This window comes from Phaenicophaeus curvirostris, chromosome 5 (genome assembly GCF_032191515.1).
Source record: "Phaenicophaeus curvirostris isolate KB17595 chromosome 5, BPBGC_Pcur_1.0, whole genome shotgun sequence".
Taxonomy (NCBI): domain Eukaryota; kingdom Metazoa; phylum Chordata; class Aves; order Cuculiformes; family Cuculidae; genus Phaenicophaeus; species Phaenicophaeus curvirostris.
Window position 1 is genome coordinate 26,187,784 of NC_091396.1, and position 25,334 is coordinate 26,213,117.

A 25,334-nucleotide genomic window follows, 5' to 3' on the forward strand; every position below is an offset into this window, starting at 1 on the left:
GGGACACCTTATAGCAGCCTTCCAGTACTTAAAGGGGTCCTACAGGAAAGCCGGGGAGGGGCTCTTTAGCGACTGCAGTAGCAGGATGAGAAGTAAAGATTTTAACCTTAAAGAGGGTAGATTTATATGAGAAACTAGGAAGAGATTTTTTTACTGTGAGGGTGGTGAGGCCCTGGAACAGATTTCCCAGAGAACTTGTGGATGCCTCATCCCTGGAGGTGTTCAAGACCAGGCTGCATGAGGCTTTGAGCAACCTGATCTAGTGGAAGGTGGGTTGGAACTGGATGATCTTTAAGGTCCTTCCCAACCCAAACCATTCTATGATTCAGTGAAAATATACATTACCATCTATTTTCATAGAGGCATTTTGTTTACTGATTCTCCACATTACACACCTTACTTTTTCCCGGCTTAAGTTTTATAAAACAGATAGAGAAAGTGAATGTTACTTAAAATTATATCATACACTAACCTTTACTGGTGCAGGTGTAAGTATTGTCTCATTTCCATGCGCTGTAAAGCATTTTTCAGTAGTGCTGTTTATTATATTTTAAAAATAATTTCCATTCATTTCAATTTTTTTATTACCAATCTGTGCCATCATTATCCTATTTAAAAGTTCCATTTATGCCATCAGGGAATCACATGTGTGAGGTGACAAAACCCCTACCCTAAGTAAGAAAAAGTACATAAATAATGAAGAATCATTAAACTAAAAAGCATTTGTCCAAATTATTGAAAGAACATAATGGAAACATTTGCAGCCGTTAAATTAAAAGCAATTGATTGCAATAAATAAACTGAATCAAATAATGCAACACCCTGAAAACAGATAAGCAATGGGTTGTAAACATTGCTTATTAAGAACAAGTACTACATCACTCTTCATAATGATACAAACCTGTGTAACATGGTAGTATTCTTGTATGGTGTTATTCCAGGATTAAAGACTATGCAGGAAATTTATGTTCCATTCAATAGAATGCAATAAGATAAAGTAGATGGGGAATTTGCTGGAGATGGCCATTATTTTTTTAAAAAATTTGTGAAAGCTGTCCTTTGAATTTCCATCACTCCTTGATTTGCATCTCAGTGTTGAGCCTGGGGGACCCCTGTGCTCTATCCAGTCTGTGTTCTGTTGAGCAGAATTTTGCACTGTAAAGCCTGGTTCTGTCTATGCTTGTTCTCTTTCTCCAGGTATTCCCCTTTGGGCATTGCTTGCCTCATCTGTGGAAAAATCATTGCAATCAAAGACTTAGAAGTAGTTGCTAGACAACTTGGCATGTACATGGTCACTGTAATTGTGGGTCTTCTCATCCATGGAGGGATCTTCCTGCCTCTGCTCTACTTTGTGATAACAAGGAAAAGCCCATTCTCATTCCTTGCTGGGATTTTCCAAGCGTGGATCACAGCACTAGGCACAGCTTCAAGGTACGCTTCTTAAATAAGAGCTTGCTTTATTTTTTAGCAGATTATTAGCTGGTGATTAGAAATAATGCATGGGGTGTTCTGACCTTCACTGTAAAACAATTTTGTGCTGTTGAAAAAACCCTATTTTTATCACAGCCATGTTGAAATAAGTAAAAAATATATCTTTGGGATTTTTAGAGAGGTGGTACTGCCAACTGCAGAGAGTTGGGAGACTCACTTGTCTTTTTCTTTTCTGGCATTAGCCAAATGACTTGTGCAAACTGTGTTACCTCTGTACTTATTTATTCAACTAGGAAACAGTGATAATTCTGTTTATTTTGAAAGCATGTTAAGACCAGTCTACTTGCATTTGGAGGTGGTGTGGGGGGGAGGATTAGGCAGTGAGAGGTTTCAAGAAACAAATGAAAAAAAATCTCATTTTATCCTTTCATCCATTTTGTCAGAGTAAGGGGACTTCATTGGGGAGTGAGGTATTTTAGACTCATTGCTAGTGCACAGAAGAAAATGTGTAGACAACTCAGGTCTCAGTAATAAATAAATGCTTTGCATTTGGGCAGTCAGTAGATCTTGTGTTGAAAATATTTTTTGGTTGAATACCGTTTTAAAGTGTTTTTCATCAATATATGTTTTATTTCTGGAGAAAATTTATTCTTACATTTTAATTAAAATAATTAAGACAAAAAGGCATAGTTCAAAACTGACTATCAGAAAACTGAGCAGTCTTGGTTTCTGGAATGCCTTGAAAGAACTATAATTCATCTACGTCTTTGGCTCAACCCAAACCACTCCGGTAAACAACTTCTTCCCTGATGAACAAGAAGATCTGGGGGGACCTTACTGATGTGCATAAATATCTGATGGATATCTGAAGATGAAGCAAGACTCTCCTCAGTGGTGCCCAGTGACAAGACAAGGAGCAGTGGGCACAAAGTGAAACACAAGAAAAATATTTTTACTGTGATTCAACCTGTGACAATGGTTGAATGCTGACACAGGTTGCCCAGAGGAGTTGTGGAGTCTCTGTTCCTGGAGATGCACAAAACAATGGTCATGGTCCTGGACAACCTGTCCTAGCTGTCCCAGCTTTGGGCAAGGTGGTTGGAATAGGTGACCTTCAGAGGCACCTTCCAACATAAACAGTTCTGTGGCTCTGTGATAACAGTGCAGGATTATAGGATATATAATCTGGTCTGGATTTTCACTAAAACACAGTTTCCCCAAGGCTTTTGTTGATTGAAGTGTTTTAGTTTCCATTTAGATTTTCAATACCAAATTTACAGTGTCCATGCACAACATTTGTGGGGTTCGTTTAGCTTGAAGTAATGATTTTCTGCTGGAGTACCAAAGTGGAAGATTGTAGGGGATTCGAGCATATGGGTTTACCTGGACACTACCTTTACAACCTGACTACTATCCAGATCTGAATTACTGGCTAAACAACAAACCAGTTTGTAGCACCACAGAAAAGAGATCACATGACAACAATCACCATCATATGATCTAACCTGGTACCTTTGCAAGCTGCAAATGTTTCCTTTTTAGGGTCCTATTAAAGCTCTTTGGCCAGGCTGAGGAACCACAGAAGGCATTTATGTATTGTGTTCTTCTAATCAAGAAGCCTTGTCTCCACGGCTTGCTTACCTGTTCTTACTCATGGTGACAGAATTGAAGGGGGGATGCAATTGCATAGTTCCTTCCTGCTGGGCCTGCGGGGCTTCATTGTAACAATGGTAACCCATGGCTGTTAGGCACCTTGTGCTGATGATCTGATTTGGAATTGCAAATGTAAGGTTGTACTGTGTTTCTGAAGAAAAAGAACCTTGTCTGACTGTCTTTCACTGACTATGTGTCAGTGAACTATATTGTATATTCTATTTTTCTTTTAATAAGATATAGAAATATCTTTGCTGTAGGAGGCAAAGTGGTAGCTATTAAGGCATGGACCCCATCCATGAGGCAACAAATGAGATCACTTTACTGAGTGGATGCAAAACCTTACACAGTGTTTCTGTACTCAGTCAGCAGCTACCCCAGTGAATTCCCACCTATAAGAATCCCGCAGTTACAGTGACAGAGTGCAACCCACTATTTACCACAGATATGCCCCTTATCTTCATGTTTTCCACCTAATGCATTTTTTTCTTATTAACTCACAGGTCTTGCTAAAGATTCCAAGGTCTTAACAAGGTAGCAAGCATAAGAACGCTGGCCATTTGCTCTGTGCTTGCTGCTAATATCGCGGGTATGCTAAGGCATCGACCGCTTGTCCCAGCAAACATGCGACAGTGGAATCTTTAATGCCCACAAAAAGTGATCCTGGAACTGACTTGGAGACTGACTAGTAGTTATTGGTTAATGACTCACTAGATATTTTTTGCTATCTGCTATAAATATAGCTGCTAGAGTAACTTAATGACAGGATATGTTACGTTGTTTTTATAAAGTATGAATTATTTCTGATTTGGCTAAACTCATAGAATATTAAGCATTTCATTACCTTTGATGAAAAGTGCAGTATAGTAAATCATAATTAAAAGTATAGTTGTAAAGATGCTAGAACATAAATGATTGGTACCGTGGCTTATTGACATCCATTGAAAAAATCACTTCTGTGAACAAGAAATGGTCCAGTTAATTGAGCACCAGGATCTAGATACTCAGATCTTCTGACTTGTGTTTCCATAGATGTGGGACAAGAGGAGTCTTTTAGGAAGTGACTTGGGCATCTGCCAGTCTAGAAGGTTTGAGTTTCTATAGATCCCGTGCAAAACAAGTCAGCCTTATATTTATTGCGAAACTACGTTTGTATGATTAGCTATCTCAATCATTCCTTATCTCCTTTTTTCTATGGTTTAATTATCTGTAAAATGGAAAGATTACATTTTTTGTACCCAAGAGCATCTTTGTGGTAGTGGATGACTGCATAAGTTGGAAAGACCCTAAAACTTCAGGGCAAGGAACTAGCTATACTGTGAGCATTTATCTGAGAAAATTTGGTGAGTCTAGTCCTTTACTCTTCTATGAGGAAATAACCATTTTTGTAGAACTAGTGGGTTACAATAGTAAAGACCTTTGAGAAATTCTGCCAGCTCAGCTGAAGAAAAGCAAATAAGCAACAACAGATATGCTCCTGTTACTTCTATATGAAGCATCAACTAAAAAGAACTGCCCCGCATCAGCTTTCTTTTCAGAACAGCTTCTCAGGCAACAACTAACTTCATTTAGTGGTGAACTTGATCTCAGAGATAACATAGAAAAGTAAGGAACCAAAACACGTTCCTGTGTTGAATTTCATCCTTGTTGCAGCAAGTCCTTTGGCTGAGGTAGACAAACCTGCTAGTGAAGTGAAGAATTAGAAAATATTTTTACCTACAGGGAAAAAAGAGCATGTTCTGTTTTCAGTAGTATTTTTTGATGAAAGTGTTTTGATTAAAAAAGCCTTGAATCACAGCAGAAAGTGGAAGTAGAAAATGTAAGCAATGATAGCATAATTTCCGACTTTGCTCACTTATGTGTATATATTATATTGTAATTATGTTTTCTTTGCTTTTTTGCTTTCTCTCATTCAGTGCTGGAACACTACCTGTTACATTCCGGTGTCTTGAAGAAAATTTAGGCATTGACAAGCGTGTAACAAGGTTTGTTCTTCCTGTTGGAGCAACCATTAACATGGACGGAACTGCCCTTTATGAAGCTGTGGCTGCCATCTTCATAGCACAGATGAATGGAATTGAGCTGGATGGAGGCCAGATAGTTACTGTAAGGTCAGTTCAAAATAGTTGTAGACTTTGTTTCTTCAGACAAAAATCTGAAGCTTTGGATTGGATTTCTTCTCAGTAACAGTGGGATTCACTGTGAAATACATGGAATTCTAATAATTATATACAAAGGAATGTCATGTACATAGGTCCTGACCTTTCTTTATCATCTGCAGACTTAGTGCATTCTGATGGTGTTTTACACAGTTTTGCAGTTGATAATACAATGTGAAATACAGCAGCCTCTGTCTAATGTAATGCCTTTTTTAGTATAGAGGGGCACTACAAGTGATATATGTGGCACTAACTTTGTAGAATGTATGTATGTACGGAAGAAAAAAAGTGTGCCTAAAAAAATGTATCCATGTATTTAGATTTGCCTGTACTTTCTCTGTGACTTTGGTGAGCAGCAAACACAGTGGACTAAGAAGAGCACAGCATGAGGGTGAGATTGCCTGTAGCATGGTCTGGATACTTGCAGAATTTTTATCTCTAATACAGTAAATATTAGCTCTAGTATTTTCATATCAAACTGTCATATGTATGACTAAGCTGAATATCTGGCAGGACAAGTTAAAGTGCCCATTAAAAATTGAGAAGACCAATTGAAGTCTCTCTATGGTAATGGAGTTTTAAGACCTGTTAGGTAGGGTGACTAATAAAAAACAACAGCAAAGTTATGACTGCTGCCCCTAAAGTTAATTTACAATGCAAAACTTGATGAAGTCATCGGGCCTAACATTTTGAATAGTTACAATGGAAACCACAAGCTAAGGCTATCATGTTTGCCTTCTTCCTGTAGTTTTCACACATCCACCTTTCTTTTATGAAATCCTTTTAACACTAAAGAATATCTCCTGCAAAATGACATGTAGTTCTATGTTTCTTGCCCAACTCTACAACTCCAAATTTTCCATTTCTTTACCTCTCACCTCAACTCCTGAAACAGTGAAACCCAGGTTTGTAAAACGTTCAAGGCTGCCTCTGTTGAAGGCAGATGCTAGACCTGCATGATGCATATTTGTTGCTAAGGCTGGAGAAGGTCATTTCAGAGATGCCACATATCAAAATAAATTGAGACCAGGGAAATACAAGTTGGGAATCAGCTGTTGTCCAAGAGATTTGATATGCTTGAACCCAAGTTACTCCTCCTTCTCTGAGGGACTGACTCACTGACCCATTAGCTTTTCCTGATCTCACAATTTCAGGGCTGGTGTAGTCAACTTTGTAACTCATTTACTAAGCTAACGGTTTTGGGCTGGCTGTAAGAATACCCTTGGTTCTCCTTTTTATGCAGTATAACATTTTTGCTACAACAATATGACAAGAACTATCTGTTGAGGTGGCAATACAAATGAATGAAAGGTTTTGCCTGTCAAATCTCTTTTGTGATACTGAGGATATTCAAATGACCCAGACATAAGCTCACAAAGACTTAATTAGCCTTTGACGAGTCCTAGTTGCTTCATATTGGTCATGTTTCCTGATTTCCTGTCTCATTTGGGAGCAAGTGGTCTTGGAAATGGTAGCTAAGCCAGATTGTTTAGGCTTGAACAGTGCTAATTTCACTCTGTGGGAAGGAAGGCAGGACCATTTCCTCACAGGGCTTGGAAGCAATCCTTTACTAGTTCAGGCTGGAAGTGCCTGAGGAGCTGGCACCATGCACAGAACCTGAAGGCAGAGGAGAGCATCCTGCCTGCATACCTACTGGACCTGCCTGGGTGTTTAGTAGGCCAGGAACTCTACCGCAGACACCTGACAAACACATTGCAACACGTATTGTCTGGGTCAGACCGAGCCATCTGCTAGCTCAATATCAGGCTAATATCCTCATAGATTACTTCTGTGCCTAACAGCCAAGGACTTCCTTCACATTTTCCTCATAGTTTCAGATTTGTTTGGTACACCCACAGAAGTACAACCACATTATTTATCTCTGTGTTTAAAAAGACAGAAATAGCTTTTTCTTTCCTTTTTCCCTGTTTGTTTTTCCTTGTTCCTTTTTCTTTGTTCCTTTTCCCCTGTTCCCTTTTCTCTCCGTCTCCCTCTCTTTTTCCCTCTCCTTCTCTTCCCTTGCTTTCTCCCCCTGGCTTGTTCTCTGACATTTTTTTTTCTATTTGTTAGAGACTTTCCCAGTGTTGATATTTGTTCTGGTCTGTGTTGTATTTTTACAAACATTTGGAGCCCAGACATTCACTCTACTGGCCTTCATCAAAATATGAGAGGCAAAAACAAAGGCAAGTTTGGGTTTGTGAAACAATCAATCAGATGAATTCTGCTTTTTCATCTAGGATGATTTGCATCAAGGCTTGATACACCACTGTCTTGTGCTGTAGGAGTTTTGGATACCAAGACCTTTAACTCTTCTATCCTTGATAATAATCACTTTCTCTCAGTTGTTGCCTCACAATTCAGACTTCAAGTACCATAAATAAACAGAAATGAAGCACCCTGAAAATTCAACCCGTACCTACAAAACTTCAGCAAATGTGGATGATGAAAACTCAGAATTCAACACCCTGAATGTGTTGTTAGAGCTCAGAAAAGAACACCAGACCAAAGATTTGAATGTCATAACCAACTTACAAAACTTAAAACTCTCAGCTAACTCACTTACAACTCTCAGAACAATCCCCATATATATAGACGCCTTTAATAAATATTTTTTGAGAAACACAAGTGTGAAAACTATGGCTTGAGCTTACCGTGATTTATCACATAATCATTAGTTTCCTTGGAAGAATTCATTAAAAATAAGACTTTCTTAATTATCACATTAGTATGCAATAAAAATGTATATTCCTCTTCCTGCTACCCCCTTTTGATTTTTGTTTTTGCAGCTTGACCGCCACCCTTGCAAGTGTTGGAGCTGCCAGTATTCCCAGCGCAGGACTTGTCACTATGCTTCTAATCCTTACTGCAGTCGGTCTCCCTACCCAGGACATCAGTTTGCTTGTGGCTGTTGACTGGCTTTTGTAAGTTGTGTTGACTGCACTGCTCAGTGCAGAAAACGTTGTGAAGTAATGCTTGTCCATAGTGTTTCTCAGCTGTTAATTTTAAAGAACTGTAAGACTGTCCTCTACAGATGAAGCAAAGGAAGAAACAAGCTATTTGAAGAAGTAGGAGACATTGAAAGCAGTTTCTCAGCTAGTACAAATTGTTATAGAACTACTGAAATTGGTTTCCACAAGCCAAGGATCTTCTTGTAAGACCTTTGGGCTCACACTCATGTATTTTCTACTTCCTAATTATGCCTCTCAATCACAGACATCTCAGTCAAGAGTAATCTTTACTTTCATATTTCTGTTATAGTTCTGGTCTAAAATTAAGGACAAATGCTGTAAACACAGGCATGTTGTCAGCAAGTTACAGGATGATTTAGGCAATTGCAGTATCAAATGTTGTATGATTGTAGCAGGGAAAGTATATTTCTTTTTGTAAGAAACTGTTCTAGAGTACGATATAAACCAATGATAAATAAGAAAACAAACTGAAAGAGAGAGAGTCATTCCCTAGCTTGATTTTACTGATAGATCCCCCAAACTGGAAAGACTGACTTCCATTTTCAAGAACTTGAGATCCAAGTCCTTCAGTCCCATTGCATGTCCTCCAACAAGAAACAATGAATACACAGTTTTTGAAGGCATTCAAGTGTTCTTCAACACTTGAATACAGAAGCTGTAAATATAGACAGAGCATATGTCAAGCCACATCCTTTCTCATATTGTCTTTCAAGAATGTGGTTATGTGTATATGACTTTGTTACCTGCACAGAGCTGACAGGGATGCATTAGTGCTCTAAGATGTACTAGCCTTTAGAGGCTTTTATATTGTCCCCTATTACTGCAGAACACTCTATTCTGGTCAATAGCCATCTCTCCCCTCATATTCTTTTATATAGTAAAGATGTATATTTCTGTTGTGCCAGCCATGAGGCTCAGAAGGGGACATGTAAGTACCAGTCTGTACAATTTGTGCATTTCCTCCTATACTAGCAGCCTCAGCTGCCCACATGTGGTAACTTTCAGGCCCAGGTACATTACTAAGGTTATGCAAGAAGGAATAGTAGAGTTGAGAATGTGAAGCTAAAATAGAAAGTTAATTTTCTGTCATTATCTTTTGGCTTTTTGAGAAGAATTCAAGAACTTGGTCAGTCCTCTGATAAGTAATTTTGAGCTACTGCTATAGTCTGATACTACCTGTCTTATCACTAAGAGTTGTGAAGAATAGCATGCAGCTCTGATTTCTGCTACAGGAAGAAATGAAAGAGGAATGCATAGCTTTGGAAGACAAGGGAAAAGATTGCTTACATATTTTATATAAAACTGAGTATTATGATATTGTGACTCAGGATGGTGAAATGAGGCAGAGTTCAGCAGTCAGTGCAGCTGGTGTAGGGAAAAACTGTGATATTCTGTGGGTTTAGTATATTTATGAGGTCATGTTTGGAAACAGGAAAGCAGCATAAGAATCTGCAGCTGGGAGGAGGAGAGCAAAAGCAAGATGCATACTCATTCCAAATGTATGTTTTTGCTGGCTCTCAAAGTACAGCAAACAGGTAGATTTCTGCCTCTGCTAGGAGGATGTGCAAAAGGAGCTTGTGGTTTGGGGTTTTTTGTATGTTTGTTTAGGGAAATGTAATTTAAAAATATTCTTGTGGACTGAAAAGCCTTGCCTACACTAGCAAACCTCAGAGCTGTAAATCTACCCAACTGCTGTTCTGACCCACTATCAGGTTTTGCGTTTCAGGGTTGGTTTCAGCAGCATTGTTGCTGCTGGCTCATCCAATCCTACTTAGGAAATAGAAACATCTATACTGTGGAGCTGTAACATCAATGAATGGAAGTATAGTACTTCTGAGAGAAATATTTCAAGGTATCTTTCAAAAATAAATGCCTGGCAAAAGAAAGTTCCAGCACAAACTGTTGGGTTTGGATCCTTCTGGCCTAACAATTATTGGTGCAATTGCAGCAAGATTCAGAATTGAAAGGTAGAGAGAAAAGGGAAAAGAGGTAAACAAAGAGATTAAAAGCTGTGTCATGCACTAGTGCTGTGAAGTTATGACCTAGTTCGTTGGTGAAAGTGTGCTAATTAACATACGTCAACAGCAAATAGTGTTGGTGGAAGTGTTGTTGCTAATTAACATATGTCAACAGCTAATAGCTTTAATTTCCATCTTCCAGTAGTTGTGTTGCAGTAACTCTATAATCTAATGGGAAATGGAAAACAATGCTGCTGACATTGCTGATGTTAAGAAAAAGCACACAAGCCAACTTTTGAGCAAGCTTTTGGGCACACAAAACAGAACTAAAGAATGTCTGAAACAAAAGATTATAAAAAGATATTTTCTTTACTTACAACATTGTCTTCTTCCATTTCTTTAGATCATCAAATAACATTACAGCAGTATTTCTAAGAGAACAGAGAAGAGAAAATTAATAAAATATCTAAAAACCAAATATTTAAATTCCAGCCACTTTTCTAGAACCAGTATGTAAATGTAACCAACTATGGTGGAATAGCTCTTTCATAACATTTCAAATCCAGATAATGAAAGCTTTTAAAAAATTTCCTACTCTATGAGTTTGCCAATATTTCTGATGAAAGAAAATTCCAGAACATCGATTGATTTAAAAATAGCACTATCAACTGAAACTGTAGTCTTACCAAAAACATTTTTGCATGATTGGGTCATGGTGTAACACAAAGCTGACTCTTGATTGTCCTTAAACTTGGCATTCTCCTTCAGACTGGAGGTAAAAAGTTTCTGTATCAATATCTTGTCAAGCCTCTCCAATATCTAGAGGTTAGTTTGCTCAACGTTTCTTCCTCCCACACATACGTACACATTGTGAGCTTTTTCATCAGGCAAGTTTCCCAAGATTTCACAACTTTCATAGTTTCTCAGTTTATAGCTAAGCACACACAGCACTGACATTTAATATGACAGTAATTATATGTCAACAGCTGGAATAAAACCGGCTTCTTTTGCTCTACCCAGAAGTGGCTACTTCACAGGTAGTGGCTACTTACGGTCACCAATACAAGCAAACTCATCAGTGATATTATGATTGGAGGCAGCCTGGGCTGCAGTGGTCATGCACTGGTGGAGTTCAAGGTCCAGAGGTGTATGGGACAGGTGAAGAGTATAGTCAGGACACTAAATTTCAGGAAAGTAGACTTCCATCTCTTCACGGAATTACTTGGCCTGGTCCCTTGGGGCATGATCCTCTGAGACAAGAGAGTGAAACAGCTGGAAAATACTCAAGGACGCTTTCCATAAAGCACAAGTGTACTCAATCCCTGTAGGTAGAAAATCACGCAGGGAAGGGAAGAGATCAGTGCAGCTGAGTCAAGACCTGCTGGTTAAACTGAAGAAGAAGAAGGAACTGCATAGGCAGTGCAAGCAGGGACAGGTAACCTGGGATGTGCTCAGGGATGCTGCCCGGACATGTAGGGAGGAAGTCAGGAAGGTAAAGGCGCAGCTGGAGCTAAACTTAGCAAGGGAAGTAAAGACTAACATGAAAGGCTTCTACAAGAATGTCAATCAAAAGAGGAAGGTCAAAGAGAACGTATCCCCACTGGTGGTTGGGAATGGTGACCTCGTATCAACAGACAAAGAGAAGGCTGAGGTACTCAACAAATTTTTTGCCTCTGTCTTCACTGACAGCTGCTCTCTTCATCCCTCCTGGGTCATGGGATGGCAAGATGGTGACCAGGGGGATAAACCCCCTCCCACTATAGAGGAGGATCAGGTTCGCGACCACCTAAGGAACCTGAACATTTACAAGTCTATGGGGCCTGATGAAATGTATCCCAGAGTCCTGAGGGAATTGGCAGATGTGGTTGCCAAGCCACTCTCCATGATATTTGAAAAGTCATGGCAATCAGGAGACATCCCTGGTCACTGGAAGAAGGTTAACATTGTGCCCACTTTTAAAAAGGGTAGAAGAGATGACCCTGGGAACTAGCGACCTGACAGCCTCACTTTTGTGCCTGGGAAGATCATGGAACGGATTCTCCTAGAAGCTATGCTAAGGCACATGGAGGACATGAAGGTGATTAATGACAGCCAGCATGGCTTCACCGGGGCAAATCCTGTATGGTCAACTTAGTGGCTTTCTATGATGGGGTGACCGCAGCAGTGGACACAGGTGAATCGATGGATGTGATCTATCTGGACTTATGTAAAGCTTTTGAAATGGTCCCCCAAAACATCCTTCTCTCTAAACTGGAGAGTTATGGATTTGATGGGTCAACGGTACGGTGGTATGAAACTGGTTGGAGGGTCGTATTCAAAGAGTAGTGCTCAATGGCTTGAAGTCTAGATGGAGATCCATGACAAGTGGGGTCCTCTGGGGTCTGTACTGGGATTGATGCTGTTTAATATCTTCATCAATGATATTGACAGTGAGATTGAGTGCACACTCAGCAAGTTTGCAGATGACACAAAGCTGAGTGGTGTCATTGCCACACTGGAAGGACGGGATGTCATTGAGAGGGACCTGGACAAGCTGGAGAAGAGGGCCTGTGAGAACCTCATGAGGTTCAGCAAGGCCAAGTGTAAGGTCCTACACCTGGCTTGGGGCAATCCCCATTTTCAGTACATGATGGGGGATGACATGATTGAGAGCTGCCCTGCAGAGAAGGACTTGGGTGTGCTGGTCGATGAGAAGCACAATATGAGCTGGCAGTTTGTGCTCACAGCCCAAAATGCCAGCTGTATCCTGGGCTGCATCAAAAGAAGCATGGCCAGCAGGTTAAGGGAGGGGATTCTGCCCCTCTATTCCTCTCTTGTGAGACCTCACCTGGAGTATTGTGCCCAGTTCTGGAATCCTCAATATAAGAAGGATATGGAACTGTTGGAATGGGTCCAGAGAAGGGCTACAAAGGTGATCTGAGGGCTGGAGCACCTTCCATACAAGGACAGGCTGAGAGAGTTGGGCTTGTTCAGCCTGGAGAAGAGAAGGCTCCTAGGGGGTCTTATAGAGACATTCCACTACCTGAAGAGAGCCTACAAGAAAGCTGGAGAGGGACTATTCATAAAGGCTTGTAGTGATAGGATGAGGGGGAATAGGTATAAACTGGAGAAGTGCAGATTTTGACTAGACATTGTGAAGAATTTCTTCACGATGAGAGTGGTGAGACACTGGAACAGGTTGCCCAGGGAAGTTGTGGATGCCCCGTTCCTGGAGGTGTTTAAGGCCTGGTTGGATGGAGCCTTGGGAACCCTGACCTAGTGGGATGTCCCTGCCCATGGCAGTGGGGGTGGAACTAGATGAAGGTCCCTTCCAATCCAAACTATCCTATGATTTTATGCGACTGTCAAGCTTAGCAAATATCATGGCACAAACCCAGAAGTATTTTGCAGTGAAGAAAGAGGAACTAGAGAAAACGGACATAGATGGCTGATCTGGTATTTAAACCTTCATTTAGTAACTCAGAAAAAGATTACTTAAGTTCTGAATCTATTCCTTAGCTTAGATTTAGATTTAGAATATTCAGACCCAGTTGACATCTGGATGTTATGAACAGGGCCTTATAAAAAATTGAATTAAACTGTGATAACAGGAGCTCTTTCCTATAATGACAAAGAGGTAAGGCAGGTTAAACATGTCACCTGGTCTTTGACTTAGCAAGGATGCTAAGATTGTAATCTCTCTAGATCTAGTAAGTTTGATGTACTGGATTTTCAAGCTTTCAGGGAGCAGGAGTATCTTTTTTGCATACTAGAATGCTATTTAGATCCTGTGACATTAATAACAAGGGGGGGTTATTTCAGTTCTCGTTTCCATTCCTGTGATCTATATTGCTAAGCTTCTGGTTATTCTGATTTATGCCCATTTGAGGAAATTAGGCATCAATCCTTATCATGATTTAAAGAACTACTTCCCAATTATTCCAAAGCCTATTCTTGCTAATTCAAGATGTTGAGTTGGTTTTTTAAGGAGAAATTTGACTTTCAGTCCCATTACTCCTCTCAGAAGCAGTTATGGACAATGCAGTAGTAGCTGTGTTGGGGCAAGTAATTTACTTGACTGCAACCTTCCTGTACTGATTTTGTTTACATCAGTCCAACATAGCTGGAAGCAATTGCTTTGTTGTATTTAACAGAAGAGTAATTACAGTCATCTTTGTTCTTAGTGTGTTCTTTGGCCTAGAAGAGATGAGAGGCACTTTGCTGTTGAATCCTGACATTTGAGACTTTGTCCTTTCTGTTGTAAGGAATTTCATTGCTTATTTTGGTTCATACAGTGCAGCATGTTTTGTAGCAGTGTACAGTTTATATTGCTGAATCTCTTGGCTAATAGTACATGCATATGGGATGGAGCATCTCCTTAAATGACCCTTTCAGAATTTAAGTTGTGCCTCAAATATATTTATGTATTTGCTTATTTGCTCTGCATTGTGTTTTGGCATCCTATATTATCCCTCCATTGTCTGGTGTTAGTGTATCCTTTCAGAATTTAATACCACTCATACAAATATATAATGCAAGTTTTCTTTTTGTGGAGCTACATTGCCAGGTTCAGTATATTTGTCGGTCTTAATTAAATATTACATTCAGAAAGTCATATTTTCTTATTCTGCCACTCTGACCAGGTTTAAAACACTCTTCACAGGCTTAAGATGAGAACTGCATAAAGCATCTCCTTTGTGAGAAGCATAACTGGAAGATGTTTTCCTCCTGTGGCTTGTTGGCACGGTTGTTCTTTGGGGGTATTATTGGAAGGTTTTCTTAGAATCATAGAATCATAGAATAACCAGGTTGGAAGAGACCCACCGGATCATCGAGTCCAACCATTCCTATCAAACACTAAACCATGCCCCTTAGCACCTCATCCACCCATGCCTTAAACACCTCCAGGGAAGGTGACTCAACCACCTCCCTGGGTAGCCTGTTCCAGTTCCAAATGACCCTTTCTGTGAAGAATTTTTTCCTAATGTCCAGCCTAAACCTCCCCTGGAGGAGCTTGAGGCCATTCTCTCTTGTCCTGTCCCCTGGCACTTGGGAGAAGAGGCCAGCACCCTCCTCTCTACAACCTCCTTTCAGGTAGTTATAGAGCGCAATGAGGTCTCCCCTCAGCCTCCTCTTCTCCAGGCTAAACAACCCCAGCTCTCTCAGCCGCTCCTTGTAAGACCTGTTCTCCAGCCCTTTCACCAGCTTTGTTGCTCTTCTCTGGACGCATTCCAGAGCCTCAACATCCTTCTTGTGGTGAGGGGCCCAGAACTGAACACAGTATTCAAGGAGCGGTCTCACCAGTGCCAAGTACAGAGGGAGAATAACCTCCCTGGACCTGCTGGCCACACCGTTTCTGATACAAGCCAAGATGCCATTGGCCTTCTTGGCCGCCTGGGCACACTGCTGGCTCATGTTCAGTCGGCTGTCAACCAACACACCCAGGTCCCTCTCCTCCAGGCAGCTTTCTAGACAGACTTCTCCTAGTCTGTAGCACTGCATAGGGTTGTTGTGCCCCAAGTGCAGGACCCGGCACTTGGCCTTGTTAAACCTCATGCCATTGGACTCAGCCCAGCGGTCCAGCCTGTTCAGATCCCTTTGCAGAGCCTCCCTACCTTCCAGCAGATCAACACTTCCACCCAGCTTAGTATCATCTGCAAACTTGCTAAGGGTGCACTCGATGCCTTCATCCAGGTCATTGATAAAGACATTGAACAGGGCTGGACCCAGCACTGAGCCCTGGGGAACCCTACTTGTCACTGGCCTCCAGCTGGATTTAACACCATTTACCACCACTCTCTGGGCCCGGCCATCCAACCAGTTTTCCACCCAGGAGGGTGTGCGCCTGTCCAGGCCAGAGGCAGAATGCTGTGAGAAACTGTGTCAAAGGCTTTACTGAAGTCCAGGAAGACCACATCCACAGCCAAGTCACTTTGTCATAGGAGGCGATCAGGTTAGTTTGGCAAGACCTGCCTTTTGTGAACCCGTGTTGACTGGGCCTGATCACCCAGTTCTCTTGCATGTGCTTCATGATAGCACTCCAGATCACCTGTTCCATGACTTTCCCTGGCACTGAGGTCAGACTGACAGGCCTGTAGTTCCCTGGATCCTCCCTGTGACCCTTCCTGGAGATGGGCACAACATCAGCCTGCCTCCAGTCCAGTGGAACTTCCCCAGTCTTCCAGGACTGTTGGAAGATGATGGAAAGAAAGGGCTTTGGCCAGCACATCCCCCAGCTCCTTCAAGACCCTTGGATGAATCCCATACGGCCCCATAGACTTGTGGGTGTGTAGTCAGGCTAGCAAGGCTCTGACCACCTCCTCTTGGATCATGGGAGCCTCATTTTGCTCCTCTAGCTCCCGGGTTTGTACACAGACGGAACCACTTTCCTTACAATTAAAGACTGAGGCAAAGAAGGCATTAAGTACCTCAGCCTTTTCCTCGTCCCCTGTCACTGTTGTTCCTTCTGTGTCCAGTAGGAACTGTATGGTCTCCCTAGTCCTCCTTTTATTATTTATATATTTATAGAAGGATTTTTTTGTTATCTTTCACAGACTTTGCCAATCTGATTTCTAGTTGAGCCTTAGCCCTTCTGATTCTTTCTCTACACAGTCTCACTTCCCTCCTGTAGTCCACTCAAGAGGCCTGTCCCCTCTTCCAGAGCCCATAAACATTTCTCTTCTTCTTGATATCACTCAAGATCTCTCTGTTCAAGCAAGCTGGCTTTGTCCCCTGCCGTTTTTTCTCCCGGAACATGGGGATGGCTTTCTCCTGAGCTGCTAGGATTTCCTTTTTGAAGAGCTCCCAGCACTCTTGGGCTCCCTTGCCCTTAAGTACTGTCTTCCGTGAGACTTTGCCAACCAGCCTTCTGAAGAGTCCAGAGTCTGCCCTCTGGAAATTTAATGCTACTGTCCTACTAACCACCCTCTTCACTTCACCTAGAACAGAAAACCCTATCATCTCATGATCACTTTGTCCTAGGCGTCCACCTACTGCCACATCCCCCACAAGGCCTTCTCTGTTCACAAACAGCAGGTCCAGGAGGGCACCCTCTCTTGTTGGTTCATTCACCAGCTGTGCAAGGAAGTTGTCTTCCACGCACTCCAGGGACATCCTAGTCTTTCCTTCTGAATATTCTTCTGACAAGAAAAACAACAAAAAAGAACTGTTTCAACTAAAATACTACACTACAAACTCGAAATATGTAAGCGTGATAATGTGGAGTGGGAGAGGGGAAACTTGAAAGAAAATAGAGTTCCACAGCTGGGAAAGGCAGATTTACAGCTATTGACAGCATAGATGTTAAAAGGGGCTCTAAAATTTGTGTGTCCATGAACAGGCATGTATAAAGAATGTTTGTCAGTTCTAGATTTATATAGTTAGTTTTTTTCCTCAGTTTTCCATAGGAAAAGGGGATATCTCCCAAATCTAGAACCAGAAATACTAGGAGAGATGTTTGCAAATTAACCGCTGTAGTGGGAAATGAAGTCTTACATGCTGGCTTTTATGTCACTTGGCAAATGTCCTCTCTGTTCAATCTGCCTATTTTTGTGTAAATGAGTCTTTGTGTACATACGTCTGAGAATGAACCACTGTAATCATTTCTCTGTCCTATTTGACGAAGTTGTTGCAATAGCTGTAAACTGCAACCCTCAATAAGAAGAATTTTTGGAACATTATTTTAGTTTAAACATTTAGGCAATTTAGATTGTAAAATATTTCTGCATGCGCAACAAGGCCTACCTGTACTAGGAAAGATAACAGGAGTTCATAGCCCAGCAATGCTCTGTAAGACTATCGCCCATTTTTGCACAATTTTGAGTAGATTTGCAGTAGAATCTGAAATCAGGGAAAATCCACAACCTGAATTCACTGCTGACAGAGCCACACTGTAAAAACAAGACAGGAGAAAGGTGGGACATGTCTGTCCAGTGACATCCTGTCCAGGAAGTGCCAATAAACATTTCTTTGTAATGAAGCATATGAACTTGTTGGCACCCTCCTCTGAGGAGTAGTTGTTACGGATGTGCTCAGGCTCATCATTTTGTAGGCCATGACCTATATTTTATTGGCTCATATGCCACGCTCTGGCATACGGTAGTGTGAGTGGGCATGCTGCCATGTTAACAGATGACCATCTGTAAAGGAGGTGCCAGCAGTGGAGTTTTGATGTCCTGAGCCTTATGGAGGTATTTTAGGCATTTTTTAACTCACAATTTGCTCACTGAGAATAGGGGAAGAAGCCGTTTATTAATCCGTCCAGAAATGAGAACATTTAATTAGATCCAATATCCTTTTCTCTGGCTGCGTAAGTTTAGTGCTCTGATAAATTCAGATTAAACAAAGGACAATTGTGTGAGCCTGGCACCCTGAAACTGGAACCTCTAGCTCCAGAAGCAGTTGCTATGGAGATCTTAGTCTCAGCTCTGCAGTTTGACTGTCTCTAGGACAAGTTCTTTGGCAAAATCCATGAGCAGCTGCAGTGTGGGAGTTCACACATCTACCATGTCTGAACAAGTTCCCTGAGAAAGCAAGGTTTTTCAATTTTACCTCAAAGCTCTCATCTTTCTCTTCTAAAGATGGCTTAAACTTTCTGAAATAAATGTGGTAACTGAAATATTAACAGGGTTGCCATGCCCTACTTTTTCTTCCTCTTGTGCCATTCAGTTTATGCCTTTTGCTTCTTTTCTAGGGACCGTATGAGAACATCAGTCAATGTGGTGGGAGATTCTTTTGGTGCTGGCATTGTCTACCACCTTTCCAAGGCAGAACTTGACACCATTGATTCTCATCATAAAGGGCATGAAGACATTGAAATGACCAAGACTCAATCAATCTATGACGACATGAAAAATCACAGGGAAAACAACTCAAACCAATGTGTTTTTGCAGCTCACAACTCAGTCATAGTAGATGAGTGCAAGGTACCTTTTACATTTATGGATATTGAGACATGTATATAACCCTGCATGCTTTATTTTATCTTAGTTTTTTAACCTGTATGTATTTTTCAAATCGCTCTACAAATAACAATGTGACAAGGTCCATGAATACCAGACATTTTGAATGAGTTTGAGCAGTTTGGAAGACTTTCTTTTCATTCTTCTTAAAGTTGTCACTTGAGGGGAAAAAATCACGTACATTGTTTACACATCACAAGGCAAGATGCAGCGTATTATGGAATACGCCAAGATGCAGAGAATATGGCATCACCTTCTATGGACATTTACTGTATTTTCTATGGCAACAGAGAACTTAATTGCCAACCCAAATGAAGGATAGCTGCAATTCAGATGCTGATGTTGTCATTTACTGACTGCTTTCCATGATATGCTGTTCAGAGATGGACATGTTAAATGCACTTTAGTGTCAGAATGTTCCTGCACACATACAGCATGCTTATGCTTTGGTTCTGTCATTGTTCCTGACTCATTAAGACACAAACATCGTATTCTTTGTCTAATGCTTGCTGTTACTAACATGGATTATTAATAGTAATAATATTTCTGTCAGAGCAAAGTGAACTTGAGAAATCCCACCAGTTGAATGAGAAAACAGCTGGGGAGGTTATTAGTTAAAAGTTTACTGAGCACCCACCACTCAATCTTAAGACAGATTTTTTTGAAAAGGAGGAGAAAGAGAGTGAAACAAGCTGGAGCTTTTCATTCATAGTGTTTTTTTATTATTATTTAACAATACTGTGATCTGCTCCTGTACACTGTCTTTGACACAGTGAATTTTCCAGTGAGCCTACCTTAGTAATTTATCCAAGCAGATTTTCTTGCATCTTCCAGTTGTCACAACTGAGCCAATATCTAACTATGAATGCCTACACTTAAGTCCATTTATATTGGAAATATGAGTCCTATTCTGTCACTTTTACCTGTATCCAGACTGGCTGGCAAAGTTCTTTAGAATATATTTTTTTTTCTAATGGTTACTTCTACATAATATCAGGCCAAACCTGAATTTCCAGGGGAAAAATAATGCTAAATTCAGTGAAGTTAAAATTTCCAACTTATCCTCATTTTTTTTCCCAAATCTTAAAAGTTTTTAATAAATTTTTTTTTAAATTAAAGCAAACATTTTGTTCAGATATAGCTCTCTTCTTCCTCTTCTGACCCACTCTTCTACCATGAGAAAAAATAAAGGAAAGATTTTTAAATGGAAAGAGAATACACGCTTACACAGATTTCAAAAATTGTCATTGATTTATATTTCTCAAAAAAAAAGAAAGGTCACAGAACAGATAAAAATTTGAAGGAAGAAAGAAAATCCCTGAAAAGAATGCTCTCATTTGATAGAAGATTTAAATAAGCATGTGCAGGCACATATACTTTTTGGTTAACTTCTTTTGGAACTCTGGGAGAAGTGTTTTTCAGTGAAATAGACTATCCTAATTCCAGTGGATTTAAGACAAATTCAGGTGCCATATGTCAGTCTTTAGCCGGTTCATGGAACTGAATACTGATAATTTGATCTCCTTCCAGTCTCTCAGATTTGCACAAGGTTTCAAGTCAAGCTAAAAGGTACTAAACTGTTCATGCAGTACTTGCTGCATTTTCTTGTCTCCTTCGGTTTCTCTCCTCACTTCTCTCAACTGAGGCATTATTTTACCCCAGAAACATGGATTAATGGTGCGGTATGTCATCCTAAGCACACCCTTTAATGAAAATTTAGGATCAGTGGTTTATGAGCTAGGAGCATTTGTCCTTTTAAATTGTTTTGCATTTGCCCTGCTTGCAATCTCATTTTGCACTTTTAAACTCATTAAAAGAGCCAGCGTTTACTGGATTGAGCACAAGGCTGACTTTGGACAGGTCACTTCTCTGTGTGTCTGTCTGCAAGTTGCCAAAATTATGTGATATCACTGTCTGATTTATAAACTGTGAATATATGTGGACATTTGGAAAGCATCTGGATCATGTTGAAGTGGCCTGCAGCTGCCAGATTGTAAAGTAGCAAAACTAACAGCATGTAGAATCTGGGGCTTCAAAACAGCAAGAAGTTAAATTTGAAGAGATATCTCTCCATCCTGTCAAATTCACTGGTGGGTTGAAAGCTCACTGTGACTCTGGTCAGAATTTGGAAAAACTAATCTACTAGCATGTGCTTTCTATTTATTTTCTGTAATATATTCCATGTATAATGCTAGAAATCTGTAATTTTGCATCATCAGTATGTATTTTTAATAAGTAGTTTACCTTTATGTGAAGGTAGTGTGGTTGTTATTGCACGAAATTTTTGTACTTTTTATCATCATATTTCATATGACTTTATGTCATTCATTTCTGAATAAGCTGTTCATTCCTGTATTTGCATGTTTCCTGCTTTCAATTATCTAAGAAAAAGCTTGAGTTTGTTTCAAAAATCAGTGCATTTTGTCATGTTTCCATGTTCCAATGCTTCCATGCATCCAGTTTCTCCAGCATGGGGAATTTCAGTTGTATCTTTAAGTATTCATTTGAAGCTGAGGATGTTGAGTTACAAGGTAAGTTAGCAAAGAATGAGCCATCTATTTAGAATTAAATGAAAGGTTCTCTCTCAGTTACAAAGATCTAGGTCACTTCTATAAAGTTAAATTGTTGTTTTACATTTTTTAAATATTTTAAGTTATTTGGCTGGCGCTGTCCTCCTTGAAACTTGGGTTTATTTATAGTGATTTCTGGGGTAGAATGTATTGGCCACTGTTTACTGTGAGTTGGTAGGTCACTATAGTTCTACCATATTTAAAGCCTAAAAATTTTAGAGTTTATCTTTACAGGCAAGAGTGGTGTTTTGCTGTACTTCATGTGAGACAAATTTAGCATTACTCTGAAGTTTTTTCTGACTGGTCAAAGTCTTTCACTACATTGTGAGAACTTGTGGTACAATGAAAAACACTTTTGCAACTTATCTTTTCCTCCATTTCTTTAAAGGGAGTATGATTGTAGGTGAGTTTGTATAGAAACACAACTATGATTGTTCTGACCTTGCATATTTTTATGTCCTGGCATCGGCTATCCTGCTTTGCTAAGAAATTCCACTGAAAACATTTTACGTTCTATGTTAAAAAAGAAAGAGTAATCTCTCTTTTTTAAATAATCCAGAGAAATCTATGGCAGATAGAAAGGAGTAGAATCTGAAACATTTATTAAAAAATACAGCAGAGGCTAGGAGAATATGGATTTTCTTTTCTACTGCTAATGTTTTCCAGTCAGTATATAAATGAACTATTTGAGAGTGCTGTGAATTCTGAATAAATACATTTTACAGATATAATAAGACACAATTTACATATAAGATAAGAGATGGTATATGTAATTCCTATAAATATTATTTTCCATATAAAACTCATTACTATTTTGTCAAAGTGCCTTTGCCTTTAAATTGGTTGTTGATGATAATTACTTGCAGGTAACACTGGCAACCAATGGCAAATCTGCAGACTTCAGTGCTGTTGAAGAAGAGCCTTAGAAACGTGAAAACTAAGGGAAGAGATTCCTAGCTCCATCCTTAATAAAGCTTGAAGCTATCTTCTGGCAAAAGAGATCATGGTCAAAGAAGATTTCTCTTTTTTTCTGTTTAACATCTACAGTTTCTCCTTGCTTAATTTCTTAACTGAAACTTAGCAAAAATCTCATTGAGTCAATGTAGTGTCTTTGCCAAGCAATGATCCATAACCTTCTGTCTCCCTTGTGTTACTGTTTGGATGATGCAAATGGAGAATACTCCATACAGTGCAGTGTGCTCTCACCTGCCTCCGCTTTCATCTGAGACACAGAGAATGTAAATGCTGCAAAATGGGAAGATCAAAGTGTCAGTACAGTTCACTACAGGTTCTCAGGGTCACAAATACAAGACAAATATAACACCACATAAACCTTCAAGGGTTTTGAAGACTCTTGTGGCATACCTGATCTATTTAGCACAGTATAGCTAAAATATATTTTGAAAATGCCCATAAAGATTTCTATTTGTTTTCATAATAACATGCATTGTATTTTTGTGCCTAGTTGTACTTTAAAATTAACTTAGATCCAGGGGCAAGATTAATGTACAGAAGCCAATAGATTATCTGGGATGCTGTTATATCAGTACAACTAATATCTAGCATGAAAGGAAGACCTTAGATTTGTATGTGTATGTGATGTGCTTTTATCATCTGTCCCAGGGCAGGTGCAGCCTCTACTTTATAATAGGACTGTGCTATTTTGTGACCGTAATGCATCATGTAATACAAGGCAGTATTATTGCAGGGGTGGTGGTTTCTTCACTAAATCTATTACTGATGTACAAAATACAGAATACCATGGGCTCAGTTATGCTGTTTTTAATTGAAGTAGGTAGCGCCTTACTATTCATCTTGCTCCACTGATGTTAGAGAGATTCTTCATGTAGACAGGACTACTCAAGTAAGGTACTACTAAGACTGATCATAGATGTCATGACTGGGTACTTGATAATGAGCTATAAACAAATGCTGAATCCATTACTCTAAGAAACTGAGAGTTTTTGAATGTGATCATCAGTAGCATTAGGTATGAAGTGAAAGCCATCTTGCAAGTATACATCATATTTCAGAGAATGGCTAAATCCTGAATTCATTGCTAAGCCAAATTCCATACAATGCTAATAGAGTTTGGCCTGGACAGAATGAGGAATAAACCAGAATTTCAAGACTGAGACCAATACATTGAATCTCTCTCTCTCTCTTTTACAGAGTAACAATTCATATACCTCTCTAATGTCAGAGAAATGTTTCTTAGAGTATGATATCTGAATTAACAAGATGCTGTTTTCTCAACATAGTATAGGTGGCTCATCCTGTTAAAAGAAATTACAGTCACAGTAATCACCCTGTGAACTGTTTTAAAGGTGCTTAATACTCAGCAATTTTAAGACACTGGTGACTGCCATTATACTATTAGCAATGTTCTGTAGCAAAGCTGAGCCATGTGGCCTTGGTATGCACTACCCACACAACAAACTTTGTACAATTTTTGGGGAAGCTCTCAGAGGCTATCAGAATGAACCAGAATGTAAGTATATGGTGAACTTAAAAATGGCAGAAATCAGAGTTGAAGCATTAGTGTCAACAGGCGATTCATTCATTGTCTGTGCTCAGACCTGTCATGGGTTTAAACAGGAAAATGCTCTAACTGTAGAGCAGTATCTAGCTCTGTAGAAGCTACTAAAATATAAATATAATCTGCTTTTTCTCATCTGCTTTTTCTCATCTGCTTTTTCTCATCTGCTTTCATATAAATATCTCAAAAAACCACACACAAACACGAGCCACTGGCAAGAAGGCTGCTTGCACAATTAATGATGTACAAAATCAGATCTATTGTCAGAGTATCCCTCATGTAAGCATTTGGTGTCATGGAAAATTTCTTGCCATTGTTTTTTTGTCCTCACTTGCATGCCATGACTACAATCCTAAGCAAAACAGCCAATATAATTTAACAAGCATTGAACCACCATGAATTCTGTAGGTCTCTAACGTGTATTAGGGGTGGGGACCTTTTCCAGAGGCTTCCTGAAGCATCTTAAGGGGTTTTTTTGTGAGGGCTGGAATTGTAGGATATTCAGAGAAGTGGTAGGCAAGTTGTCTTTTCTTCAGTCACTGGTGTTAGAAAATCCAGATCTAACCTATAACTTACTGGTGCTTCTCCCAATTTGTATTTGAAGACTTTTTTTTTTTTTATTTACCTTTGGGTTATGTACCAGAAATGTGCCTGGGATGTAAAATGTTCCTTACTCAGAGTGCTGGCTCACATCAACTGAAATTTTCTGTGACTCAGGTGATACTTACAGAATCATTTAATCATAGAATGATTTGGATTGGAAGGGACCTTAAAGACCATCTATTTCCACCTTCTCTGCCACTGGCAGGGGCACCTTTCACTAGATCAGGTTGCTCAAAGCCTCATCCAGCGTGGCCTTGAACATCTCCAGGGAGGGGACATCCACAGCTTCCCTGGGCAACCTGTTCTAGGGCCTCACTACCCTCACACCACAAGCTTCCTTCTGAATATTTAATCTAAATCTATCCTCTTTCAACTTAAACCCATTATCCCTTGTCCATGATGAAAAGCCCCTCCTCAGCTTTCCCATAGGCCCTCTTTAAGTACTGGAAGGCTGCTATAAGGTCTCCCTGGAGCCTTCTCTTCTTTAGGCTAAACAAGGCCAACTCTTTTATC

At 40.0% G+C, this 25,334-nt stretch overlaps 1 protein-coding gene across 1 annotated transcript in view; it reads left to right on the forward strand.

Annotated features, from left to right (window-relative positions):
* Window positions 1-24,355, forward strand: part of SLC1A2 (solute carrier family 1 member 2) — an 89,149-nt gene extending 64,794 nt beyond the window's left edge. Inside the window, exons 7-11 of the mRNA XM_069858073.1 lie at window positions 1,198-1,431; window positions 5,001-5,195; window positions 8,030-8,164; window positions 18,842-19,073; window positions 22,546-24,355. Of these exons, the coding sequence (XP_069714174.1) occupies window positions 1,198-1,431; window positions 5,001-5,195; window positions 8,030-8,164; window positions 18,842-19,073; window positions 22,546-22,605 (856 nt within the window). The 3' untranslated portion in view covers window positions 22,606-24,355. The remainder of the gene's footprint in view (window positions 1-1,197; window positions 1,432-5,000; window positions 5,196-8,029; window positions 8,165-18,841; window positions 19,074-22,545) is intronic.
* The last annotated feature ends 979 nt before the right edge of the window (window positions 24,356-25,334 follow it).